This window comes from Nicotiana tabacum, chromosome 10, assembly GCF_000715075.1.
Source record: "Nicotiana tabacum cultivar K326 chromosome 10, ASM71507v2, whole genome shotgun sequence".
In the NCBI taxonomy this organism is placed as follows: domain Eukaryota; kingdom Viridiplantae; phylum Streptophyta; class Magnoliopsida; order Solanales; family Solanaceae; genus Nicotiana; species Nicotiana tabacum.
The window spans coordinates 17,822,799-17,842,416 of record NC_134089.1 but is presented as its reverse complement, the minus strand read 5'-3'; the positions used below and the strand labels follow the sequence as shown (position 1 = coordinate 17,842,416).

The window sequence follows — 19,618 nt, the reverse complement described above, 5'->3', positions numbered from 1 at the left end:
ATTTGTAGTTTATAGCAAATAGGACAGAGAAAAGATTCACATTTTCTCCAGTGGTCTTGAATAGGCAACATTATGGTTGTATAGCTTCTTATTTTTTGGTTATTCTTGAGACCTGCTACTTGAGTCAAAAAGTGCACGTGGTGTATATTGAAAACTAGTTGAATTAAAAAAATTACTTTCGACCAAAAAAAAAAAAGTAAACAAATTATTATGATGTCTAAAAAATAAACACATATTTTAGATTACACATTGTATACTAATTTGTAATATATTAATCTCTTCGGTGCATAATAAGTGACCATTTTATTTTTGGCACACCCATTAAGTAAATACGAACTCATAGAGAAAAAAAGATGTATTCACTAAATTAACGTTAATTAATTATTACCTTGACACATTAGAATATGTAAATAAGGGCAAATTTTGAAAAAATAAAATTAATTCCTTCTTGATTATATAAATGACCACTTATTTTGGACCAAAATAAAAAGGTAAAATGGTCTCTTATTGTGGACTAATTAATTATCCAACAAAAATAATGTATACATTATAATCCCAACATTACTATTATTTGCATTACGACCCCTTACTTTAGCAACATTTTGCATAAGTTGTGTATGAGCGAGACAAATACCTATTTCTTTCCCGCTTCTTTCAATTCCAGTTATCCACTAACGCCGCCGTAATCACTGTCACTAATGGCGGACAAGAAGAAACGCCGGCGAGCAGCCCACGACTCCGACTCCGATTCCGACGCCCTCCCTTTCAAATCCAAGCTAAAACCCGATTCCGTCATCCTCCAAACCCTAAAAAACCTCAAGGCCTCCTCCGCCGCCTCCAGTTCCAAAACCCCAACCCTCGCCGATGTTGGCCTCTCCACCACCTGCCGTGAAGTCACCGACCTCCCAATCGACGAGGTACAATACAATATTGGATCAGTAATGCTTAACCTCGCTCGTTCCATCCTCGCCGGCGAAGGCTTCTCTTTCAACGTCCCTTCTCGTTCTTCGGCTAATCAACTCTACGTCCCTGAACTTGACCGCATCATTCTCAAAGACAAATCCTCTATCCGCGCCTTCAGCAACGTGTCCACTGTCCGTAAAACAACAATCACCACTCGAATCCTTCAGCTCATCCACCAGCTTTGCACAAAAAACATCCATGTTACTAAGCGTGATCTGTTTTATACTGATGTTAAGCTGTTTCAAGATCAAACACAATCTGATACTGTTTTAGATGATGTGTCTTGTATATTGGGATGTACTAGATCTAGTCTTAATGTGGTTGCAGCTGAAAAAGGAGTGGTTGTTGGTAGGTTAATTTTTAGTGATGATGGTGATATGATTGATTGTACGAAAATGGGAATGGGAGGGAAAGCTATTCCTCCAAATATTGATAGGGTTGGGGATATGCAGAGTGATGCGTTGTTCATTTTGTTGGTTGAAAAGGATGCTGCTTATATGAGGTTGGCTGAAGATCGGTTTTATAATCGATTTCCTTGTATAATTGTGACTGCAAAGGGACAACCGGATGTGGCAACTAGATTGTTTTTGAGAAAGATGAAAATGGAGCTGAATTTGCCTGTTCTAGCATTGGTGGATAGTGATCCTTATGGGTTAAAGATTTTGTCAGTATATGGTTGTGGATCGAAGAATATGTCATATGATAGTGCAAATTTGACTACACCGGATATCAAGTGGTTGGGGATTAGGCCGAGTGATTTGGATAAGTATAAGATACCGGATCAATGTAGGTTGCCAATGACTGAACAGGATATTAAGACGGGGAAGGATTTGTTGGAGGAGGACTTTGTGAAGAAGAATCCAGCATGGGTTGAGGAGTTAAATTTGATGGTGAAGACTAAGCAAAAGGCTGAGATTCAAGCGTTGAGCTCGTTCGGGTTTCAGTATCTATCTGAAGTGTATTTGCCATTGAAGCTGCAAGAACAGGATTGGCTATGAGGGTTACAGTCTGTTATGGCAGCTCTAGCTTGTATGGTGAATTGTATCTCGTTGTTTAGTTACTTGAATTTTGTTGTATGGTTTACTTTTTGTTGATATCAAACTTTCATCAAATTAGAGTTCAGCTTTTGTTTACCCGGAACTTGATCTCATTCTTCTCTAAGATTTGTGTCTTCCTTTATTATTGTTTTAGTTCAGAGTTAGAGTTAGACATAGCTTGGTTTATGTATTTTGTTAGTGAATGGGATGCTTTTGCTCTCTAATATATGCCAATATAATGCACCAACCAAGAGCTTTTGGAAGCATAATTGGAATGATATTAACCAGCTATATATATTATGTGACTACAAAAAATCCAAATATTAATGAGAGAGGCACCACGAGCACAAGAATAAGAACACATGTTATTTTACAGGTTGAGAGATGTCATTTTTCTTCTGTTCTGTTTACACTTTGATGGTAAAGGGTGAAGTTTTCAGCACATGTGGTATACTGGTGTTGTCAAGTGTACAATGCTATTCAGTAGCTAAAAGAATAAAGATCAAAGAACTCTACAAAAAACACGAGTTCAGAAACTTTTATACACTATGTTTCTCATCATCATTGCACTATAGAAGCATCTAATCTTCTTGTTAGCCAGGACTGCAGTGATTCCTTAGGTATCCTCAATTTTTGCAAAACAGCTGGTCGCCTAGTTGGAGAGTGCATATTTGCTCGTAAAATACCTCTTTCTGCATGTTCTTCCATGTTTGAACACTTTTCCAGATGGTTTACCCCATCCTGGTTTCTGTCATTTCCAATTCTTGATGTTGCTGAAATTACATCAAGTCCCAAATCATGTTGCAAAAGTTTGATTACTGCTTCCTTAACTACACTTTCTTGTCTGACAGCACGTATGCCTACTTCTTGGACTCCTAGAAAGATTTGCACGTCATCTTTAATTGAATCTCCTGCAACCATATCCAACCACAATATTGATATTTCTAAATTGAATGGGACACGATGGATCTTTGTGCTATATGGACTGCTGACATGACCACAAGTATGCCGAAATGCACCATTTGGCCAATCAAATCGTAGTAAAAGGCATATGTTATCAAATGGCATATAGTACTTATCAAAAAAATCAAAGAGCTTATGGTAGAGTCCTTGGTGTAATTTACTCCGCAAGGACCCAACCCTCTCTAAAGTGAATATTCTGAGACACTGAAGGTAAAAAGGCTAGATCTTTTGAGTTCGTCCATTTTCTCACCTGCAGTGTACTTCTCTCTGATCATTCTCAAAACTGCTAGAACCACAATCCGAGCTTCAACCTGTCAGTATGCAAAAATTTGATGGGATAAATCAAGAGAATACGTTAAACCATGAAAGTCTACGGAAAGATCAGATGGTTGTATAAGACAGACATCCTCCAGACAAGATAATGATATTTCGATAAAATGATAAGATCACAATGGCAGACCAAGAGATGTGTGTTTAATTTGCTTTTTCCAGAAATCTTTTGTGCGAATATTTAGCTGGATATTATATTTACCTTACTAAGCCCACGAAGATTAATGGATACACTATTTGCATTATCCTTCTGCAAGTGTTCTGCAACTTTCTCTAGAATCATACTTTCAGGCTCTAAACCAGATCTATTGCGAGAGCTGAAGTAGCCTTTCCTCTGATTGCCATTTTGGATTACTCCTTCACACCACTGCTCAATTAGTTGCTTGAGATAGTAATCATTGGGTTTATACCTGCAATGTTTTATTTGTTGTAAATGAAGAGAATATTGAAGTTCCTAGACCAATGGTAACCCAATGGTACAAAATCATATCCAAAAAAGAAAAAAGAATAGGAAAAAAAGGAGATATAAAAGTGCCTCCTAACTAAAACTTGTGCACGCTCTACATATGCTGTAGAAAATAAATAAACAATGAAAAGCTACTTAATGATATTAATCGGGACCATCATCCTTGTACCTTAAACTAAATAAAGAACAAACCAAGATGTCCCACCAGGAAACGGTGTCTCAACCTCCTCCACTACACCTCCACCTCCCAAGCATGAATTTCACATACCTCCCTCTGATTCATTTCCCGTTTATCTCAGGACCCCCTTGAACTTGATAATTGCATTTTCACATACCAACACTCTCGAGTTCATCGATTCAAAATCCAAAATGGAAATTGAACTAAATCCAAGGTCAACAGCCCCACATGCACCCAGCTCCTTGACAATGCTATTTCAAGTCAATTTGAGGAGAAAAGTATAACCGCAGATGACCTTGCCGTCAAGGATAACTTTTGGGAACGATGTTGCCCTTAGTTTTTAGGGAATCAAAGGATTTCCTGCTGTTAAGGATTCCATGTGGTTCAATAAACCAAATTGGATTTCCATCGCAAGGTCACAGGAGTGAGTCTGCACTAGCAAATGGCTTTTAGAGCTGATCATTACTGCTTCAAGATGACCAGCTTTTCTTTCTTTTCTTTTTTCCCTCGATTCTTACACTTTCCGCTGTCTTAGTGTCCTTTCTATTTATTTTGTTTGGAGCAGGCTATGTCGCCCATTTATTCCATCACAAAGGGAAAGAAGAGTGCAGTAAAATTTTGAAAGAAAACCATAAGCAGTGATCAACAGCAAACACCCATCCCGAAATGGAATATCTAAGTTTCCAATGGAACATCAAAGTATAAGAAAAGGGACATTAAGCCTAAAAATATTTCGAGTTACATACCCTGCTTTCCGCATGTCCTGATATATAGCCAAGCATTGTTGTACTTCCTGCAGAGATCCATATCTACTACGAGCTCTAAGAAGTGTATTATATGTGACCTACAAAGCGTTATAGAGTTTATAAAGCTGTATATGAATTTGTTGATGTCAGATGACAGCACCCAGTTACAAAACTGCCCTAATTCATCTAAAAAGGTATTTCAAGTGTTCTAAAAAGCGCAGAAAAATAACAAAGTGTTGAGGCTTAAAGCGAAAAGGGAGAAGTGTAGCACACCCTTCTTTGAAGTGAAGTGCACAAGTTACAAGAAATTAAAAACTATCAAACATCTATGAATTTAGTACAATAAAAAATAAATTGCAACAATAATAACTCACTTCAACATCTAATATACAATAATGCTGATATTAACTCTACAAAAGTGAGATCCAACGCAGGACTCTAGTTGAAATCCCTTTTTGCGTCATTGTTTGAAACGCTAGAGGGTATGGGTCCGCCCATTAAGCAACAACAGTTTGCTTCGTATCGCTTCATTGCTTTAAGGCAACAAAATGATGGCTTTTAATAACACTGGTTATTTTGGAACAAAAGGTATAAATACAAAAAAAAATCAAGTAATTTCAGGTGGATATTAAATCAATGCCATTTTAAGTGCAACCTAGACGAATTAACTCACCATATTTGGTTTTATCTGATATCTTTTCATTGCTGCAAATAATGAAAATGCACTCTTGAAATCTTTAGTTTCCACGCAAACCTGTTAAGTGAAAAAAGAATATACAAAATGTGAATCTATCATATCAGTCATATTTATATAAACATCATATCAACTGTTCATGAAGTATTGTGCCACTAAGTGAGAAGAAAGCTCAAAACCTTGATAATTGTTGTAAACGTCACCACATCAGGTTGAATACCAGCCTCTCGCATGGATCTCAAAATCTGCATTTGCATGAAACAGGTGTAATTCATATTGCTGTAAAAGATTTCCCTATAACAAAATTGCATTTTTTTTTGCATACCTAGTTTTTATAGAGTTGTGTTCTGTAGAATTTTATATGTCGTGCACATAACTCTAACTTTAATATATACATTAAAAGGTTGGAACCGCATACTAAAGGTGTTACACTTTTGGATGAAACAAGTAATGTGCTTTGCACAAGATCCAATTTTTATCCCTTTTTCAAAGCCAAATTTCAATAACACATCTATTCATTTGTGAATGAAGTCATCAATTGTAATCAAACCTCTAATTTGCTTACAATCCTCTTAATATAGTATTATAAGTTAGTATTTATTTTTTAAATATTTACAATAACATGTATATAGGTTTTTTGTGCTTTTCTAATGTAATGTGAATATCTATAATCTATCTCAATTGGAAATTTCTTAAGCTGTAATTGAATGTTGAATACTCAAGAAAGCAAAATAAAATCTTTTTCTCATGCTAACAATAAGCAAGCAAAAAAAAAAAGAAAAAACAACTCTTGAATATGTAACTTCTTTTTCATTGCAGATAACATTTCGCAACCAACCAAACAACATGCAAAGGAATCTCAATTGCAATGCGCATTTTTGTCCTCTATGATAACTAATTCAGTTGCAATGTGTAAATTCATATCTTTTGAACCATGTCAATCTCCCAAGAAATATCTGAGCAAAGCTAGGTTAGGATTAGAGAAATGAGTAAACAAAAGAAGTCAAATACTAACAGGGTCATAGTAGCAGTTAAGAAAGTTAACTGAACTCCACGTTCCACCTTTCTTTCTTCAAAGCAAGCACACAATAAGGCAGCTATGAAATTTAGTAAGATATGCAGACCAAATAGTTATTTATACTACAAAATATCTTTTCACTACTAGTACATGCAAGGTTCAAATATTTGAGGCATTATAGCAAATTCCCAAGACAATCAGCACTCCATTAACCCATGCCGTAGCGGAACTGGTTAGACATTGGCAAAACAGTCAAAAGAAAAGGTGATCTTTTTGTCTTCTCTTTCTTCCTTTTCCATTCGGGGTTGAACAATCTGCATAGGGGCATGGACTTCAGAACCAGTGCCCACCCAACCAAAAGAACAGCAGAATTTGGATGAATTAGAGGTATAACAGATAGCAACTGCTGGTGCAGAGGGAAAAGACATGTCATTGAGGTGCTCGAGACCTAGTAATTTAATGTCATTGCTCTTCAGCAGCTTAAAAGTTTTATAGGAAGTGGAGGTACATAAAATTTCTTATTATTTTATAAAGTAAGATATAAAGTGGAGGTACAAAACTGCAAAGGGCCTATCTAACATGATGCCATAGAACGGCAAAGGGCCTATCTAACAGGATGCCATACAACTGTAAAGGGACTATCTAACAGGATGCCATGTCATTTGTTTGTCCCAAATGCTCTTCATGATACTTATCACATTATACCACAAATGTAAAGAAACGAGAACAGAATCACCCCCATAAGAAGTAAGATCACAGAAATAGCACTACCGCATGCTAACTGAGGGAAGTGAACTCCAACAGTTGCACAATGTGATGGCTTAGATTGGTGCAGAGCAACATTTAAACAAAAGATCAGCTAAATAAGATCTAACTGCCATGTCCCTATTATTGGTAGATGAAATAGACTACAGTACCTGCAGAGCACCCTCTACATTTCCTGAGCCTCCACATATGTCAATCAAAATAGACCAGCTTATATGGTTAGGAGAAAGACCTACTTTCTTCATCTCTTCCATCAAAGCTTTTGCTCGGTAGTAATCACTCCCGCATGCCTTCATCAAAATATTATAGGTCGAAGTAGTAGGTCTAAATGGAATCCTTTTAGAGAAATGTCCATGAGGTGAAGCAGAAGTGCAGTTGGGTATACTACCAGAGACCATAAGTGTGGGGGAGAGATCAATCGTATTATCTGTGTTGCTGCCTAAATCTTCACAATTCTCCTTCTGCAGTGCCTGTTCCTTCCAGGACCTGAATAGCTGAAAGGCCCTATCATATTGGCAGGCCTCAACACATGCATGGAGAAGAATGTTGTAACATTGTGAATTAGGTTCACAACCAGCCTGAAGCATCTCTTCAAATAACTGAATGGCTTGGTCTACCAGGCCTGCATTGGCACAGGCACTGATCAACGAGGACCAAGTCACAATATTGGGAATGACACCAGCTGATAGCATATCTCTTTTTATTTTAAGTGCCATCTGCCACATTTTTGCATCAGCAAATACCTATGATATCAAAATAGAGAATGTGAATATATTTTTTTTCCCTGATAAGTCAAGAAGTATCATTTATAAACACCATGTCATGTCAAAAGAGTATGTACGAGGGGTGTGTGGCTCTGCTTGAGTCATACATTGTCTTCCACCAAGTTTGACCAACTATCCATGCAACATGATATTTTCTTTTACATCAAAAATCCAATTGAAATAAAAAAGATATTAAGACTTTCAACATCATTCTCACTATGTGTAGAAATATAGAGGATGTGAATATGTAATCAACAAAGTATCACACAGCAGCTTTACCTGGATGTGCAAAAATGATTCGGGGATAGTGAAACCAGTAAATGTGTTATCTAATCTATGGATCCATGTTCAAAAGAATCCCTCTCTTTGTTTCCTTATTATTTAATATAGCCCTTACCTCTAGTAGAACATAGTAAAGTGAGATATTCTGTCAGAGAAGCACACTCAAGTTTTATACTGCAGAAAGAATGAGACTTCACAACTTTTTGTTCATAGTTATGGGCGATATACCCAGACCCTACACTGTGGCAATACGCTGGGAAGTCTTCTTTTTTTAATTTTAGTTAAGGGCGATATCAAGCAATGGATTCCATCCACAAGATTTTAGATGTTCAACATGGTTCTTGCTAAATTAGGAGGCCCAGTTATACCTTAATTAAAGTGCTGTATGTGAAGACATCCAATTTCAATGTTCCTGCGATTTCTAATTGCTTTAGCTCCCCATATATTTCTTTGGCCAAATCAACTCTTGTAGCAAGACAGCATGACTTCAGAAGGATATTGTAAGATGTCAAATCAGCTGGAACACCTAGTTTCTGAATGACAAGAAATGAAGTGAATAAAAATGCTCCTCCTTGGTATTTTCAGCTAACAAGAACGCAATTATAGATAAATCGTGATAAAGAAACAAGATCCAATGCCCAACTACAAATCACAAATGAGAGCAAAATAGGAAAAAAAATAAATAGAACATTACATTTTAGAATTCTTTAATACTAGCCAAAATTCCTTCATCAGATGCATTTAAGAAACAAAATGAAGATTAAAACAAAATTCATCCTGTGCCAGCAGAAAACAAAATTTATATCATACACAGGATTTGTTTGGGATGAAAAGGGAAAGGATTTGCAGGAATAAAAAGGTAAATTCTCCTTATTACGTCAGGAAGTAAAAGAGTGTTATACAGCAGTCCATCTCAGCTTCTCAAACCCTCTGGAACTTAATGGAAAGGAGAAGTAAAACAGACTTCCTAAGTGGCTGTGCTAACAACTAGAGGTACACAGTGAAAACTTCACCTAATATTTTAAAAATAAAAATTGAAATGATAAGGTTTTAATCATACAACAATAAGACTGTGCTGGAGATCTATGCAGTGAAAATTTCACCTAATGGAACTAAATTACTTGTAAAGAGCATCTATCCCTTCATTACTTGACACTGCACCTCCTTTTACATGTGACTTTCTCTGCATGCGAGTTAGACTTGTTGATGTTGTGTATGTGTGCTTTGTGGTGCGAAACAAAGAGAGTAAGAAAAGGCTTACTTGCATTTGCTTGTATATATCCAAGGTGTAGCTCAAGTCACAGGCATTTACATTCATGAGGCTGTTGAAGACATAAATGTTTGGTGTAAACTTGCTAGCAATTAACCCCTGCACTGAAATTTAATGTTATAGACGCATCAACCAAGAATAAAGCCAACTTCAACCAAAAATAAAAGCAAAAGATCATCCTACTTGTTCCTTTATAAGTTTGTTACATAATGAGCTCCTCCTATTCTGTAAAAAAATGTCAAAGAGGAGATGCTTGTTTATTTGATTATGTGTTTGATAATCCAGCTTATGGGCAGGCCAAATTATTTTATGGGCTGCGCAGGTGGAAATAAATTGATCCCAGGTAACAGTGAGACTCGAACTTGAAAGTTGAGAACTCTATCAAGTTCGACTCCATTCCAAATTACAAGCTCTAACTTTAATAAAAGCTTAACTTCTTAGAGAAGGGTGAATTAGTTAGTTAGTTATTCAACAAAAAAGCAAAAACAAATAAAGGAATTAGAATGACGACAAGGATATTCTAATTTCTTTTACTATGTGTGATGCACCATTCCCATGCCTCCAGACAACTATATTATTTTCCAAATCCCTTCATTACTCATAACAAGAAACTGATTCCGCAATAAGTATTTATCAACAAAATCTTAGGGAATCGACAAGGTTTTCTTTCTCACAGAATTGGATCACCTGTAACCCCCTTTGTTGTGATAACTAAGAGTAATTTATTGATTGCCAGCATCAAGTCTTGGATAGAGTAACAGGAAATCTGATTTATTTATTAAATGCAACAGTCTATCTGAGATTCAAAATGGTATACGATACCTCATATATGGACCTGGACTTCAAGTAATCACCACAAAGACCACAAACATCTATTATTGTGCGGTAGACATACAAATTCGGGGTGTCCTGGTTCTGCTTAGATGCTTCAAAGACAGTTAGAGCAGACGCCAAATCGCCTTTCTTCCCAAATTCAAGAATTACAGTACAGAACATAATGTCCACATGTGGAAAAATATGTGCATACCTGCAGAGAGTCATGATTGAACTTACACAGTAAAGACATGGCAGGTAATCATGGTTTCCTCTATGATAATACTTTGTTTAAAGCATTTCTCAATTCATTATAAAACCAAGAGAAGTGAATTTCCAAGCACAAAAGAAAAGAAACCATTAATTGGATAATGAATGCAGGAAACTGACAAGTATCTGGAGCAAACAAAGTTCAAGACCAGGAGGATAAAGTGAACCAACCAACTAAACATAAGATATCCGGAGCTTCTGTTTAAGCGAACTAACAGCCCTGGTAATAAATATCATTCATTTTGTGCAGGTACATCATGTCTGCTTTTCAGTTTTCAGCGCCTCAATTCAATCATAAGCAATTAAGCGTAGATGAAAAAAGTTTCTGACCCATTCCTTGATCATAAAAGAAGAAAGAGTTTCTAACCCATTACAAGAGATACTAAGAAGGCAGGCCTAAAGTATACTAACTATCACTGTGTCATTGACAAGTTACTTATGTTCAACTGAAGAGGCTCCCACAGGAAAGAGTGTATAGAACAGAAAAAGCCACTAGTCTAACTACCTTTCCTGGAGCATGTCTCAGAGATGGTATATGAGATGAATATATTTTTTTGATGGGTAGTATTTTTTTTTTTTTGATGAGTAAATAATATATTATATAAATATTTGCACTAAGCCAGTGCAACAGGCGTAATTACAGATTGTGCAAATCAGCAATTGCGTCTAAAATATCATCTACATCTGGTGCAAAAGCCAGTTTGAACCAAAAAGCAATCAACAAAATGCTATTAAGTTTAAGGCACTGTAAATTTCTTCTTTTGCCTTCAAAAATTCTACTATTTCTTTCAAGCCAAAATGACCACCAGATAACTTGAGGAACAGTGTTCCAGGTCTTTTGAGCTTTCTTGCATGGACCCTCCCTCGTCCAGCACTTCAGCATTTTTGAAATGGAGTTAGGCATGGTCCAAGACATACCAAATATTGAAAAGAACATGTTCCATAACTAGCTTGTAACCTTGCAATGCAAAAAAAGATGGGTAACATTTTCAGATTGTTCTTCACATAAAGGAAATCTGTTGCACAGCTTGAAACCCCTCTTCTGGAGATTGTTTTCTGTGAGGCATGCCTCCTTAGCCACAATCCAAGAGAAGCAAGAAACCTTTAAAGGTGCCATGTTTGTACCATATTTTTTTCCAAGGCCATAACTCACTGTTGCAAAACCCCAACATATTGTAACAGCTTTTAACTGAAAAAATGCCCTTGGGGTGACCCTTCCAACAGATAGAGTCCATTTTGTTGTGATCCAAATCAGTGTTGCTTAGAATTTGTAGCAAGAGGCCTACCCTCTCCATTTCCCAATCATTAATATTCCTTCTAAGACTCAAATTCCAGCCTTGCGATGTACAGAAATCTGCAATTGCCCCATTGTGATGCAAGGATAGATTATAAAAATCTGAAAATTGGTCTTTTAGTGGCGTATGACCCAACCATGCATCTTCCCAAAACCTAATTTTCCTTCCATTGCCAAGAATAAAACCCATGTTTGACTCAAACTTGTTCCAATGCCCTCTAATATGTTTCCATAAACCGGTGCCATGAGGCACTCTAGACTCTTTGGTGCACCATGGATTGTCCAACGAAAACTTTCCCACCAAAGTTCTCCTCCAAAGTGCATTTTCCTCCATGTTGAATCTCCAATGCCACTTCATCAGAAGACTTTCATTATGATTCTTAAGGTTTTTAATTCCCAGACCCCCCCCCCCCCTTCCTTTTGTCTTTGATGATTGTTTTCCAATTTACAAGGCAAATAGGCTTTGATAGTTTATTGCCATTCCAAAGAAAATCTCTCCTTAATTTTTCCATGTGTTTCAACACTGAAGAAGGAGTCGGAAATAGAGACATGGTGTAAGTGGGTAGTGCGTCAAGCACACTGTTGATTAAAGTTATTCTACCACCCAGGGAGAGATATTGTCTCTTCCAATTCGCCAACCTTTTTTCCATCTTCTCAAGGACCTCATTCCAAATTGATACTGATTTGTATTTGGCTCCTGAAGGTAACCCCAGATATTTTGTAGGAAACGAACCGCAGTTGCATTGCAATAATGTTGCAAGTTGACTGATATTTGGCACAGTATTCACCGGAAACATGGAACTTTTTGAAAAGTTTATGTGCAAGCCCGACACCGATTCAAACAAAGACAAAATCATTCTCAAGATTAAGATCTGATGTTCCTCCGCATCACATAAAATTAGGGAGTCATCAGCATATAAAACGTGAGAAATTTTAATATTCCCGAAGCCTCTATTGTCTGCATGGAAGCCCGAAATCCAGTTTACTTGTGAAGCTTTGCGTAACATGTTGCTAAGCCCCTCCATGACTAGAATAAAGAGAAACGGAGAAAGCGGATCTCCTTGCCTAAGTCTTCTTTGTGAAGAGAAAAAACCCCGTGGAGTACCATTTATTAGAACAGAAAATTTTACCGAAGAAATGCAAAATCTCATCTAGTTAATCCATTTGTCGCTAAAACCCATTTGACTCAGCATACCCAGTAAAAACTTCCAGTTAACATAGTCGAAAGCTTTCTCTATGTCAAGCTTACAAATGATCCCCGGCTTTCCTAACTTAACCCGCGAATCCAAGCATTCATTAGCAATCAAAGCAGCATCAGTAATGTTCCTGTCACTGAGAAAAGCCATCTGAGAAGAGCTGATTAACTTCGGAATCACTACTTTCGCCAAAGCTTTGGAGACTATCTTGTAGAAACTGCCTATCAAACTGATAGGCCTATAATCTTTAAGTTCCTTTGCACCAATTTTCTTAGGGATGAGAGCAATGTAAGAACAGTTCAAACTTCTCTCCAATACCTCATGGTTATGGAAATAGTTGACAGCATTCAACAAATCATCTTTAAGAATCGGCCAACACCTTTTGTAGAACCCCATAGAAAAACCATCCGGTCCTGGAGCTTTGTCGCTTTCACAACTTTTAATGATGCATAAGATCTCCTCTTCTGTAAAAGCTCTATGCAGCCTCTCCTTTTCATCACTAGAGATACAAGGGGCATTATGATACTCCCAGTGTGGTCTCCAAGGCTCATTCTCCCTGTAAAGTGCCTCATAAAAACTAAGAATCTCATTTGTGATGATATCTTTGTTTTGAGTAGAAACTCCCCCCACTTCCAGCTTGTCAATTTGGTTGTATCTCCTGTGCGAGTTTGCCATCTTGTGAAAAAAACCCGTGTTGTTGTCCCCTTGCTTCAGCCATAGACACCTAGACTTTTGTCTCCAAGAAATCTCTTCCTGTTTGAAAATCTCCTCAAGATCCATCTGAAGATTTGCTCTAGAAAGGAGTAAATCATACGAAGGAGGGGATTCTTCGGCAAGTTGATCCATTTGCAAGATTTGGTTCAGAATGCACACTTTTCTATTTTCCAAGTGCCCAAAAGAGGATTTGTTCCATTCTTTGAACTTAAGTTTTAACTCCTTTAGTTTCTTGGCAAAAACAAAATCTGGACTGCCTACAAAGACAAAAGAGCGCCACCAGTTGTTAACTAAGTCCTCAAAATCTGGATGTTCCATCCACATATTTTCGAACTTGATATATGAAACACCTCTACTCCACTGTCCACACTCCAGGATGAGAGGACAGAGATCTGACACAATGCGTGGAAGAGTGGACTGTTTAATAACGCAAAAGAGATTATCCCACTCCGAAGAAAACAAGAATCTGTCAATTCTTGAAGCCACTGTGCAAGAGATATTTCTTGACCATGTATACTTTCCCCCAAATAAAGGAGGATCTATCAGATTCAATTCCTCAATGACTTCAGAAAATTCCCGCATCCCTCTATCAAATCTCGAACTATGCTTTCTTTCACAAGGGAACCTTGTAGTGTTGAAATCTCCACAAATCACCCAAGGTCCCTCATAAAGACCCTTTACAGCCACCAATTCCGACCATAATTGGTTCCTTTCTACTCTGTTCGTAGGCGCATACACACCAGACAAACTCCATGATACCCCCGAGTGCAAGTTTGACAGCATAATGGTGATGGAAAAGCTTCCCTTAAGGATAATAGACCCTGCCCAGTCCCTCTTGTCCCAGAGACTGATTATACCCCCTTTAGTCCCAACAGCATCAATACAAGCAAAATTTGTCCATCTTCCAAATTTTAGTTGTCCAACCAGCTTGTGATTACAAGAATCTAATTTGGTTTCTTGGAGACAAACAATGTCTGCTTTCCAATTAAAGAGAAGATCCTTCACCATGCGTCGATCGTTTGCATTATTCAAACCTCTTACATTCCAAGATACAATTTTAAGATTCATCATAAGAAGTCGATGGTAAGAACCTTCCCGCTTCTCCCTGAGAGCCACCCGCAAAATTCATGTCGAATTCCAAATTTTTTACCTAATAGACAAATTTTTGTTTCTGACCAGAAGACTTCTTTACGGAATTTGCTTTACTGTAAGCCTGCATCCTCCTCTCAATTCGCTGTAGCAACTCAATTATGTCCCTCTCTGCACCGACATACTTGATACCCAACATTTTACATACCTTCGAAGTGTTTTTGCGAATCCACAGAGAGATGTTTTCCTCCTCAAAGTTGTCTAATTTACCCAAGTCAGCTGCTGCAGCCTCATCTTTGTACCAACCGAGACAAGGAGTCTCTTCCTGGATGCAAATCGGAGTATAATCCTCTGTCACTAGGTTCTGTTGACCAGAGACACCAACATAGCTAGGGTATCACTTATGCCTCATCAACATAGCTAGGGTTGCTATATAAATCCTTTGTATCCATACTATTATATTCAGGTCAATTTCATTCTTTTGATAAGTCCATTCAGGTCAATTTCTTTACAACACTAAAAAGTTGTCATATGCGGCAAATTAGGAGTTGTCCGAAACTAGAAATTCTATCAAAGGCATACTTAACCCGACACCATCATACAAGTCTCTGGTAAAAGGACCTCTTGAAAATAACAAGTCAACCTTAATTTCAACTAGTTGATGTCACCAAAAGAGATGAGCTTGAGAACCAACAAGCACCATCAATATAATGCCAAGAAAAGGAGAGTATGGTAGATAAAGGTCCTAAATCTTGTCCTATTATGTTCCTTATTTACATTTGGGGAAAAAAGGTCTCAAACCCACAGTCTGGAGCATATCTACTACAGATATCCAAGTACCAATGTGCATTTTGGTCTTAAACCATAATCTTTACATGTATTCAACTTTAAAGTTTTAGAAGTGGTCGTATCCGGGTCCACCTGTGTGCACCTTGATTTACCTCCTACCAGTATAGCTACCGGATAACTCTCCCACCTAGACTATAGATGGGAAGAAATCACGCTATGTTTTTCTTTCGGCTGGGATTTGAATCCAGCCTCCCAGGGCCTTTCCTACTTCATTGACCACTAGGCCATACCTTTGAGTGCACATTCATCTCTATGTTCTAATGTCCCTTAACATACGAACTACAAAGTTATCTTTATACATGCCACCTATTAATCAAACATTCTAGATGATTGATTACTCAATAAGACCACAAATGTATATGTTCTCCTTAGAAGAAAATAGTGGGAAAACTAACAAATCTCTGCTATCAAGAATCATTCGGTAAATGTCAAAACAATATTTCAGATAAATAAAATAATGAAAACTGTCTTAGTGAAGTCGCCATTACAAGATATATTCGAAGAACTGTGTTATTTGAGAGGACAAAGAGAATTTGAACCAAAACCCAACTCTAAGAGGTCTATGTGAAGATTGGGAAACCGGAGCCAACTAAGCACATCACAGATAGAGAGTCTAAACACAATAAAAATATAGGTACTCCACCTAGGTAATAGGAAAATGCATATGTTACATGCTTAGGCACATGGTGTTTGTCAAAATAAAGACATAAGAGGTGCTGCACCATAGATTAGGACAAAGGAAAGCGCTTACTGATAGTTACTTGTTTCATACTCATGAAAAACAACTGTTTTGTTATTTATGATAAACAAACATTTTATTTTTATGCAGTCATCTCAAATGGAGCATTACGTATCAAGAACATTTCAAATTCATGCCAAATTGGAAAGGTAATACCTTACGGCTGTATTTGGCTTTCTTTGGCTGATACAAAGTCTTATAACCTCAGATGGCTTCACCAAATCCTTAATTGGCATACCACACCCTGAAGCAATAGCATATCATAAAATATATCAAAATGCCAATGTATTTATAATAAACTTCACAAGCCTATTTGGAGAAAGATTTTTGGCCATATGCAATTCAAAAAATCTATAAACTTCAAACATTTTGCACCTTTTTAGATACATTAGATATACCAAACAAATGTTGGAATTTGAGATACAAACTCAAACATTGATCATTTAAGTCCATAATTTAGATTAACAAATAGAGTTAAAATTATACAAAGCTTTGGTGTAAGGAATTTTTACAACATCATGTCACCTTTACTTGTCTTATTTTCAAGAACACAAGTCCCATACTTTAAGGAAGCTTTACCAGTAGATATAACTTAACCTCTAGCAAATAACACTTGAAGACTTATCTGAAATCATGAGCATAACACAAAAATTATACCTTTAAGTGTTTCCATCAAGCTCACAACTTCCTCGATTTCACCACATTCCATAGTCCGTCTACACTCTCGAGAAAGCGCATTCATAGCAGCTCCATCAAACAGCTTCAACGGCTCAATCCCTAGCTTCTGCGCCCCCGTCAAAAGCTCAACTACGCTCTTTAGCTTCCCTTCCTCAAGTAAACGAACAATTCCATCAGAAACAATCTTCGCATTCAACAAAGCCGCAAATTCCGCCGCATTTACTCCCGAAACCACAACACTCTCCGCGATCATCAACGAATCATTGAACCTCCCATCCTGTGCTAGCTTCGACGCCAATTCGGCATAATATTTGAGACTGTGACGGCTTTGTGAAGAAGAGTCCCATCGCAGAGTTGATAGAAGTGGAGACTGAGAAGTGAGCTGAGACGGTGAAGGAATGGGCTTTCGCTTGGGTTTGAGTTTGGGCTTTGGCTTAGCGGTGGCGCTGCGGTGGTGATGTGGCGGAGTAGGGGAGGAATTGGGCGGGAGAGTAATGGAAGAAGATGGAAGAATCACCAGCGCTTCTCTCATTCCTAGCCAACCGTTTTTCTGTTGGATGTGAAGTGCATTTTTAAAAAGATTTTTGGTGTTAGTGCTGTAATTTTTTGGTCTCTGGGATTGAATTTGAAAGGCGGAGGTGTTTGCACATGCTCTGTACTTAAGCCGTTGCTTGGTAAGACTAACAGCCCGTTTGGCTTAGTTCATTTATTTATAGCAGTTGAAAAACATTTTTAAGCGCTGAAACTGATTTAAAAAATAATTAGTTATATATTTGGATAAATGTGTTGAAATTAATAATATGCAGCCGAAGAACGGGGTATACGAAGAGTTTTGTTTTAAAAAGAAATATTTTAGGAATAGAATAGTAAATATTTGGGTCAAACTTAAAGTGCTTATAAGCTGAAATTTAATAAGTTGGGGGAGACCAACTTATGGCTTTTGGCTTATAAGCACTTAATTTATAAGCACTTTTAATCTATCTATATTTATACTATATTAAAAGCACGAAAGCCCTTAGCGAAATGTCGTTCGCCTTTTTTACCCTTTTAAAAATATATTTTACATCGGATAAAATTGTAAAATTAAAAAACTTTCTAAATATTTAGGAGTTCTAAATAGACTAAGTTTTTTCTAAGTAATTTACTATTTGATATCTTCTCCTAATAAGGATACAAAATATTAAGACAATAAAAGAATCCAAAAAGGTAAGAGGAAATTTTTTTCGTTAGTTCCCAACAAGGAAACTTCACTATTTTGTGTAAAATTTCTTTTCTTTGTCCTTGTTTAATCATAAAGACCAATTTTGCCTCTTTATTTCCCTTTCATATAATTTATTTATTATTTTAAAAATTTAAATGAAAAGTATTTTTTTTAGAAGCTTGGTTGTTAAATTTGTTTATGTCTCAAATTTTCTACGACATTAGGTTTTAGGGAAGAGTAATTATTTTTGGAAAAAAGTAATAACTAATTTGTGATAAAATATTAATTAGCGTAATCTAATTTACGAAAATACCTAAAGTACCTCAATAAAAATTCGTGTTAAAAAAGAAACTAATATTATTATTAAGAAATTTTATTGCATAATTTAACTTTAAAAATAGGACTTAGTTACGAAATTCTTCTTGTAGCTGATCACTTTTTTTTATTGATCTGTCACTAGCGATAATTTTTTATTATTTAACTACATAATTTTTTCATCGCTAATTTATTTCTTTATGTAGTTGACTTGTCTAGAATACATGGTATCTAGACGATTATTTTGATACGAAACTAATATAAAAGAACACTAAACTTTCAAATCATCTTGGTTACGTTGTTTCATGCTTAGCCTCTACTTTTATTTTATTTTACTAAATAGGCTCAATATTTGTCATTTTCAAGAGCTTATATTAAAAAAATATATTTTAAGGGCTTATATTTTTATAATTTTATATGCATCGTACAAGGTACACGCGCATCGCGCGAATCTATACTATATTAAAAGTACGAAAGCCCTTAGCGAAATATCGTTCGCCTTTTTTACCCTTTAAAAATAGGTTTCACGTTAGATAAAATTGTAATTTAATTAACTTTCCTAATATCTAGCACTTTAAAATCAACTAAAATTTTGACTATTAAATATTTTCTTATTGAACTAGGTAAAAAGTACTAATATTTAGGACCTAACATTTAAGAATTTAAAACCAAATAAGATTTTACTTAAGTAAATTCTTTCCTTATTTACTTCATAATTAATTTGTCTTCGTTAGATTTCTTACGTCTATATTTGTTCTATATAAAGTTTAGGTTTGGTTTATATAAAGGTTGATTCCCATTTAAATTCTACAATTAAATCTATCTTTTCCTTATATAATTTTTTTAATTTAAATTTTTTATATGTTACGTCTTATTTTTAATGTGGGGGAAATTATTCTTGCATATAATATATTTTTCATCAACTCCTTTTAAAAGTATAACGTTAAATATGAAATTATTTTCATAATATATTTAAATTCTAGA

At 36.3% G+C, this 19,618-nt stretch overlaps 2 protein-coding genes across 2 annotated transcripts; one reads left to right on the top strand and one right to left on the bottom strand.

Moving 5' to 3' along the window:
* Nucleotides 1–609: 609 nt before the first annotated feature.
* Nucleotides 610–2,124, top strand: LOC107786355 (DNA topoisomerase 6 subunit A-like). Its single transcript, XM_016607823.2, has one exon. The coding sequence runs from the start codon at nt 699–701 to the stop codon at nt 1,959–1,961; it is 1,263 nt and encodes a 420-aa protein (XP_016463309.2). The 5' UTR covers nt 610–698; the 3' UTR covers nt 1,962–2,124.
* Nucleotides 2,125–2,343: 219 nt separating this feature from the next.
* Nucleotides 2,344–17,795, bottom strand: LOC107786354 (pentatricopeptide repeat-containing protein At5g02830, chloroplastic). Its single transcript, XM_016607822.2, has 12 exons — nt 17,098–17,795; nt 16,597–16,684; nt 10,299–10,503; nt 9,468–9,575; nt 8,575–8,739; nt 7,313–7,903; nt 5,557–5,622; nt 5,357–5,437; nt 4,684–4,781; nt 3,496–3,703; nt 3,214–3,274; nt 2,344–2,911 (listed from the first exon to the last, which is right to left on the bottom strand). Exons 1-12 carry the CDS (start codon nt 17,648–17,650, stop codon nt 2,562–2,564), a joined length of 2,574 nt encoding a protein of 857 aa, XP_016463308.2. The 5' UTR covers nt 17,651–17,795; the 3' UTR covers nt 2,344–2,561.
* Between the last annotated feature and the right edge of the window lie 1,823 nt (nt 17,796–19,618).

Coding starts and splice junctions, on each gene's coding strand:
- LOC107786354 (XM_016607822.2), bottom strand. CDS start 17,650: ATGAGAGAAGCGCTGGTGATTCTTCCATCTTCTTCCATTACTCTCCCG. Junction 8,740..9,467: donor ATATATACAAGCAAATGCAA/GTAAGCCTTTTC, acceptor CTTGTCATTCAG/AAACTAGGTGTTCCAGCTGA. Junction 3,275..3,495: donor ATCTTCGTGGGCTTAGTAAG/GTAAATATAATA, acceptor GCATACTGACAG/GTTGAAGCTCGGATTGTGGT.
- LOC107786355 (XM_016607823.2), top strand. CDS start 699: ATGGCGGACAAGAAGAAACGCCGGCGAGCAGCCCACGACTCCGACTCC.